Source organism: Mus caroli, chromosome 9 (genome assembly GCF_900094665.2).
Source record: "Mus caroli chromosome 9, CAROLI_EIJ_v1.1, whole genome shotgun sequence".
NCBI lineage: Eukaryota > Metazoa > Chordata > Mammalia > Rodentia > Muridae > Mus > Mus caroli.
This window is the reverse complement of record NC_034578.1, coordinates 17344058-17352172: the sequence shown is the minus strand read 5'-3', so window position 1 is coordinate 17352172 and position 8115 is coordinate 17344058. Positions and strand designations below refer to the sequence as shown.

At 47.6% G+C, this 8115-nt stretch overlaps 1 protein-coding gene across 5 annotated transcripts in view; it reads right to left on the bottom strand.

The window, feature by feature from the left end:
* Slc44a2 (solute carrier family 44 member 2) overlaps positions 1–8115 on the bottom strand; it is a 33924-nt gene that overhangs the window by 15420 nt on the left and 10389 nt on the right. For 2 of the 5 annotated variants that reach the window (XR_003837607.1, XM_021172274.2), the window contains exons 1-2: positions 1729–1826; positions 1231–1279 (exon numbers count right to left, since the gene is read on the bottom strand). Coding sequence is in view for 4 of the 5 variants with exons in the window: in XM_021172274.2 (XP_021027933.1) it covers positions 1231–1279; positions 1729–1765 (86 nt within the window). In the remaining variant the exon portion in view is untranslated. Of the gene's footprint in view, positions 1–1230; positions 1280–1728; positions 1858–8115 lie in introns of those variants that run through there. The other 3 variants (XM_021172275.2, XM_021172277.1, XM_021172276.1) reach the window with 2 other exon arrangements.

Here is an 8115-nt window from a genome sequence, read left to right as displayed (position 1 = left end):
AAATAGCCAGGGAGTGTTGGCCAGCCTATAGAACAAGTTCCAGAATGGCCAGGGCTACACAGAGAAGCCCTGTCTCAAAAAACAAAATATATATTTATAACAGAGAGAGAGAGAGAGAGAGAGAGAGAAGCAGAAGAGATAGCTCTCAGTTTAAAAGCACTAAGTTTGACTTCAATCATCCACCTAGAGTCCCACAACCTTGTGTAATTCCAGTCCAAGCGGATCTGAACCCCCCTTTCTGGCCTCCTTGGATACCAGCCAGGCACAACGCAGACCACAGACATAAATGTGGGAAAACATTGCCACAGTTCCAGGGGCTCTGATACCCTCTCTCATCCACCATGTGGTGCAATACACACATGTAAACAAAATATTCATACACACAAAATTAATTCTAAAAAAGAATATTAAGCAGAAGCTGGGTGTAGCAGTACATACTTTTAACCCAGTACTGTCCTTTTAAAAATAATATTTTTATTAATAATTTGAGAATTCCATGCAATAGATTATAATTGTATCAATTCTTCCTCCCTTCCCCAGGCCTTGAACTTTTGATCCTCTTGTCTCTCAAGTAGCTGAGATCATAGGACTAGGAAAGCTATTTATCCAGGTCAAAATAAAATTTTGTCTATGTGTACAAGGCTTATGCAGAGGCAGGTGAATCTGTGAGTTCAAGGCCAACCTGGACTACATAGAAGGTTCTAGGACAGCCCGGGCTACATTGAGAGTCTCTGTTTCAAAAACAAACAAACAAACAACAAAAAGGCAGAGTGGGAATGCCACCCAGTGGTAGAGCCCCGGCTTAGTACTGAGGCTGGGGGTGGGGTGGCAGGGGAGCAATGGTGATGGCTCAGCCGATGGGTGTGGACTGTTTTGGATCTTTGGATCACATAATGAAGAAAACCAATTCATGCAAGATTTCCTCTCATCACCACCACCACCACCACACACACACACACACAGAGTAACAAATGCACACCACACCCATACATGTGCACGCATAAATAAATGTAAACAAGAAAAGGCCCCATGTATAGTGCACAGTGCATGCCTAATGTGTGCAAGAGGCTCAGTTCCATTCCAGACTCACCAGCAGGTGTCTAGGACCTTGAGGAAACTAGCTTTTGAATCACTGACCACTGCACTGGTTTATCCTGCTTTGCCGGAGAACACACACTGGAACACATCTCCCCATCTTTGCCCTCTTCCCCATGAGGGATGTGATCTTACCTGTTGTAAATGGGTCCTTTGAAGGTGGGGTCGTATTTCTGAGGCGTCCCTGAAAGACAACAGGATTGAGTAGGATGAGAAAATGACAGCCAGCAGAAGCTGGAGATAAGGAGCTCTGAGTTGTGTCTGCATGCTACCAACAGGGGACTACACCCAAGCTCATCAGAGACCATTGTCCCTGGGGGTGGCCAGCTGATTCATCAGCCTGCTATCACCCAAGGAAAATGCCTGGAATGACTTACAATGCAGAGCAAGGAACACAAAGTCCACTGTGGAGAGGTTCGTGTTCTAGGGATGCTTGTGGGTCAGGTCCTCGGTTAGAGGAGAGTGGAATGGTATCTGAGGCAGCTGTGGGAACACTGGGGTGATGGGACCTAGTGTGGGCCAAAGGTGGACCGCGACTCGAGTGCAATTCCTTTCACCTCCCTTTTGCAACCTTCCTTGCCAGTCCACGGTGCCCGCTGCTGCCCCAGGGGTGCCTAAGGAGAGCTCGCGTACCGTGCTTCCCGTAGTAATTCTGCGAATCCTTTCCCATTCCTGCGGTGCAGCCCCGACGGCGCCTTGACGGTCGGAACCCTCCTGGACACAGCCGCCACCCGCTGCAGCTGCTCCAGGACGGCCCAAACCGGTCAGACAGGCCCCAGCCAAAGAACCAAGGGGAGGGACCGATCCAGGGGGCAGGGCCGGGTGGGGCCGGCAGCTGCTACTGCCACTCATTGGCAGGCCGGATTTAGCCCTCCCTGCCCCCCACCTTCACCCAGCCCCCACCCAGGAACCTGAGGTGGCTCTGGTCTTGTCTTCCATCCACCCACCTTCCACCTACCCATGAGGCAATGCAACCAGGGACACTTCTCAACCCTAAAATGTCACCCCAGAATATTCCACCCTGCAGGACGGAAACTGAGGCACAGGGAGGAAGGAAAACAGCAGACACCAAAGAAAAAACATTTGGGCTAAAACTGAAATAAATGGATGAAATGGGGGATCGATTGGCTATTTATTCATTTATTTATTTATTTGAGTCTCATATAGGTTAGGCTGGCATACAACTCACTGTCCAGCCAAGCATAACCTTAATCTATTCATCCTTGTGTCTCCACCTCCCCAGCAAATATATATATTTGCTATTTCTATGTATGTATATATGTGGTCTGGCTTGACCAAATGTGACATCAAGCTCAAAAACAGTCTGGGCTACAGAGTAATACGGGTCTCACAACAACAGCCCCAGGAAATACCAATCCCGGCCTCAGAGATCAGGCACAGGAGGCTGTGGGAAGCAGCTGGCAAAACAGCTTAAAAGTTGTAAAAGTGGAAACTTTTAATTCTTTGGAAAGTCAGTTATGTCAAATAATGTTTCCTGGGGCACACAGGTGAAAGGATTCTTGCTAAGGCAGACACGTCGTGAAAGACTGTTTTCCTGAAGCAGACACAGGTGAAAGGATGTTTGGCTATAGCAAACACGTGAAAAGACAATCGATGATGGAGTATAACTATGACCCCACACACAGTGGGAGACGGGCACTGAGCTTTGGTTTGCTCTGCCTCAATATTCTTTGCTAACGATGCACATGTATTGGTTCACCTTACATAGTGTTGTTGAGTTCAACTTGTGGTAACGCCACCAATGAGAGAAACTCACGGAAGAACGGTGGTTCCTGCAAAAGCTTGCCACTTGCACAGAGTCTGCTTGCTGAGAGGACTGAACTGTGGCTGCTGGTTCGTGCCTGGTGTCTGCCTGCCTAGGGGGAGGGGTCTGCAGCTGCTGAATCCTTTTGGTGTTTGTTACAGGACTGAACTGCTGCCAAGGAAGATCAAGACTGCTCTAAAGAACTATTGCTGAACAGGTCCACTTCTCCTATAGCCTGATAACTTTTCTCTTCCACTACCTCTGCTGGGTGGTGGGCTAGAGGAAAAGTTAAACCCTTGTTAAAAGTAAATTGCAAAAATGTTTTGCTTACAGTCACTGTTGAGTCAATGTAAGGGTCTGCAGCAGGTGTCAGTGTGGGGCATACAGCTGGGTTAACATTATACAGTTGGATAGAGGTATATATACACACACACTTAAGTAATTTGTACATTTTTTTAAGATTTATTTATTAAATATAAGTACACTGTAGCTGTCTTCAGACACACCAGAAGAGGGCATCAGATCTCATTATAGATGGCTGTGAGCCACCATGTGTTTGCTGGGATTTGAACTCAGGACCTCTGGAAGAACAGTCAGTGCTCTTAACCACTGAGCCATCTCTCCAGCCCAATTTGTATCTTTCTTTCTTTCTTTCTTTCTTTCTTTCTTTCTTTCTTTCTTTCTTTTTTCAAGACAGGGTTTCTCTGTGTAGCCCTGGCTGTCCTGGAACACTGTGTAGACCAGGCTGGCCTCGAACTCAGAAATCTGCCTACCTCTGCCTCCCAAGTGCTGGGATTAAAGGCCTATGCCACCACTGCCTGGCTAATTTGTATGTTTCTATACTGGTAAGTATATATACAGAAAGTATATTGAAGAAACAGGGATGCAGTTGGTGTGATGTGTTCACCATCGTAGGTGTACACACGAGGACATATAAGAATCCCCCAGTGAGGGGCTAGGGCCCCGGCTCAGTGGCAGAATCCCCCGGTGCAGTGCTGGAGCCCTGGCTCAGTGCTCCAGCTTAGTGCCTAACATGTGAAAGCACTGAGTAGCACCCTCACACAAGAAACACTAATACCTCTCCAGCAGCGCCTCCCAGTCCAGCACACCCAGCCAGGCTCTGCTCTCTAATCAGTTGTCCTTAGAAAAAGGCTACCTCCCCTCCCCTGGCTCATGGTAAGGAAGCCTTGGGTGACCCCTAAGCCACAGGCTTCAACAAACAGGCAGGGCCAAAAGCTCCAAGTCATGAGTGAGGCTAACCAGAACTCCCAAAGAAACTCCCTCTGTTTCCCAAAGCCCCTAGCAGCCCTCACACCAGCTGGCCACACCTCACCTAGATTTAGCAGTGGACAGAGGAGATCTAGTCCCAGGCAACAAGCCACTTCTGTACTAGGACAGTTCCTTCAGGACAGTCAAACCAAGTGGTCACCTCTACAACCACATCCTCAATGACGCTCTCTAGTGGCTCCCTCCCCCCTGACCCCACCACTCTTCACAAGCCTCAAGTGCACCTCATCCTTCATATCCAAATCTCTGTCTCCCAGTGAGAACCAGCAGGGTGATGACTGCTCCTTCCAGCAGGGCTCAGGCCAGAGCCCGAGGTGTCTTGCTTCATATCCAGTTCCTTTGAGATAGAGCGCTAAGTAGCTTGATTTCTGTAAAGTCTTAGGGTTCAATCCAATCCCCAGCAAACTCTTTCCCCTAATGCTAGGCTTGGTGGCCTACAACTGCCACCCATGCATGGCCTGAGAAGCTGAGGCAGAAGAACTGCCTTGAGTTGAGGCCATTCTGACTTACATAGCTTAAACCCTGGTGAAAAAAAAAAAAAAAAAAAAAAAAAATTCAAATTCTTATTTTTACTTTGGTGATAAAATCCAAAGTCTTTTAAAAAAAAAAAAAACTTAAACACTTAGGGCTGTAGAGATGGCTCAGTAGTTAAGAGCATTTGCTGTTCTTGCAAGGGATGGGAATTCAGTTCCCCAAACCCACATGGCAGCTGTAACTCCAGTTCCAGGAGATGAGACACCCTCTTCCTACCTCTAAGAAGACTGACCATGCAGGAACGTGATGAGCATATATGTAGGCACTCACAAATGCACAAAAGTAAATAAAGACCTTAATTTTTTAAAAATTTTATTTATTGGAGGGGCGGTGTTCAAGGCACGGTTTCTCCGTGTAGCCCTGGAACTTAGAGATCTGCAGGCCACTGTGGCACACAGTTGTAATCCCAGCACTCTGGAGGTAGAGGCACGTGGATCTCCTGAGTTCCAGGCCAGCTTGGTCTACATAGGGAGTTCCAACTCAGTGCTACACAGTGAGACAATGTGTGTATGTTTTAAGATTTATTTATTTATTTTATGTCTATGAGCACACTGTTGTTGTCTTCAGACACACCAGAAGAGGGCATCAGATTCCATTACAGATGGTTGTAAGCCACCATGTGGTTGCTAGAAATTGAACTCAGGACCTCTGGAAGAGCAACCAGTGCTCTTAACCGCTGAGCCCCAACAATGTTTTGTCTTGTTTTTAAAAAGCTGGGGGCTGGAGAGATGGCTCAGCAGTTAAGAGCACTGACTGATCTCCTTAAGGTCCTGAGTTCAATTTCCAGCAACCACATGGTAATGAGACCTAACGCCCTCTTCTGGAGTGTCTGAAGACAGCTACAGTGTACTTGCAAATAATAAATAATAAAATAAACAATAAATAAATAAAGCTGGCCCATGCCCCTCACCTGTTGACCCAGCATTAAGAAGGTGCCTTTGAGAAGATTATTAGGAGTGCATAGACATAGCCAGCCTCAGCTACACAGTAACTTGAGGGCCTACTACACCGTAACAGAAAGTGAGTCTCAGCTACAAATTTTCAGTCCACAGATAAAGCAAGTCTTTAAGTCAGTATACCTGATATGTAAGTGGAAGACAATAAATTTAACCTTGTCCTGACTCAGAGGCAAACAAATTCCACAAGAATTAATCATGCTAATAGTTAAACCCTCAACTATTAAAAGCATGAAGAAACTGCAGGAAACTGTGTCTCTGATAGCAAGGCTGGGAGGGGAGTGGGGAGAAGGGTAAGGGAGTATTAGATGCTTCTAGTGTCAACTGGGACCCCTGGCCCAAGAGACAGCCACATGAAGACAGGTACTGTTGGCACCTTGGGGAAAGCCATGTAACCAGGTCTCCTAAACTGCCAACCCCCAGCTTAGGTTTGATGGGCACGTGGGAGCCGCTAAGAGTGACTGAGCAATAACATAGACCTGGTGAAGGAAGGAGATGTCCGTGTTGTCTAGCAGCTGACAGTGACAGAAAGATAGAATTTGGATTAACCTTAAGACAGATCTTAGATTGCAGGGTGCGGGGTTTGGAGTAGGGGGCGGGGGGAGTTGTGAAATGGCTCAGAAGATACAGGTACTTGCTGCCGAGGCTCATGACCTGAGTTCCATCCCCAGGCCCCACATATTGAAGACAAAGGACTGACTCCTGCAAGTTAGCCTCTGACCTCTGATGTCTGTGTGCACGTAAGGAAGTGAGCATGCCTGCCTGCAGGCCTCTGCACACATAATAGATAAATGCAATTTTACTTAAATGTAGAGAAGGCATGGGAATGGCTTGGCTCCAGCCTGGCACTGAGGCCTTTTGGGGAAAACCTAGACCACTCCTGGCACAGTCTGATGGGTTCTGGCAGCTCAGCTGCTTGGGGATGAGAGAGGAGGGGACGCTTGCAAAACTTTCTGGTCATGGAGGCTGATTCACCCCTGCAGGATGGGAGCCTGAGTCTTTGTAACCACAAAACCAGACAATGTGAACAGAAAGCTGAGTGCCAGAGTGGGGAGGGGAAGTGGCTTAAAGCCCCTGTCTCGGAGGCACAAGTCCTCCACTCCTGAGGCTGAATATACACGTGCTCCACATGCCATGACAACCCTTGGGGAATAGAGGTAGGAGAATGGGAAGTTTAAGCTACAGCTAAATGAGTAAAGAGCACTTGACCTATAAGCATGAGGACCCAGGTGTGAATTCCAAGAATCCATTTACGGAGTCATTCAGCTGGGGTAGAGACCATGCCTTTAGTCCCAGCACTTGAGAGTTAAAGGCAGGCAGATCTGTATAACTTCAAAAGCAACCTGGTCTTACTGAGTTGCAGGACAGCCAGGGCTACACAGAGAAACCCTGGGGTGGGGGTGGGGATGGGGAGGAGTGAGGAGAACAGCATCAATGAACTGAGGTCTTCCTGTGTGTGTGTGTGTGTGTGTGTGTGTGGCAGCCTCAGAGACTACAAACATTCTATCCAGCAGAGAGGCAAAGAACAACAAAGTAGCTTCAAACTGACCAGATCCACCAGACCCTCCCTGCCTGAGAAAAGAATAAAGACTGAGGGTCCCTCTTGGAGGAGATGAGGCTGTGCAGCAAGAGGGATAAAACTACAAAGACTCCCAGACAAAAAGAACTGTCTGGGGGAGGTTTAGACCAACTGAGGCACCCGGAAAGGTCAGCCTCCAACCTGCTGAGCTGTCTGCAGGCTGTGCTGTGTGCTCCAGGTTCCCAGCTTTGGGAACTGTCGTCCATGCTGAGATGGGCTTTAGTGATATAGCGGTTTTTGAGTCACTTCTCCTGTAACTCCACACCCATTATTCCTGTAAGTAACCCCAGTAAAATTAATGGTTCACCAAGTTGGTCTTTGGTGGTATCCGCCCCACTTTGGTCTGTTGGGTTCCCTATCTAGGGTGAGGGGCCAAGTGTGTTTCGTTTCCTCAGGAAATGTTGTCAGACAATGGGCATAAACTGGCCATGGTGGCGCACACATTTAATCTCAGCGAGTCTCAGGTCAGCCAGGACTGCATAGTAAGACCCTGAAAAAAACAGAGCTCGAGGTGGCTCTTGCCATAATCCCAGCACTTGAGAGACAGAGGCAGGCACATCTCTGTGAGTTCAAGTCCAGCCTGGTCTACGGAGTGAGTTCCAGGATAACCAGGGTTACACAGAGAAACCCTGACACACACACAGAAAAGAAAGGAACAAAGGCAGAGAGTTGCAGAGGAAGATAAGGTTACCTCAGTACTCAACTCTTAAGTGCTCACACCACACACAAAAGAAAACAGCGAGAGTCAGTGCCACCCCTGGACTGGTGAGGCCGCCAGAGGAGCAGAGTCTAGCGGTTGTACTCCGCCTTCCTTATTCATGAAACACAAGGCACAAACATGCACACAAATTAAATACATCCTTTTTTTTTTTTTTTTTTTTTTTTTTTTTTTTTTTTTT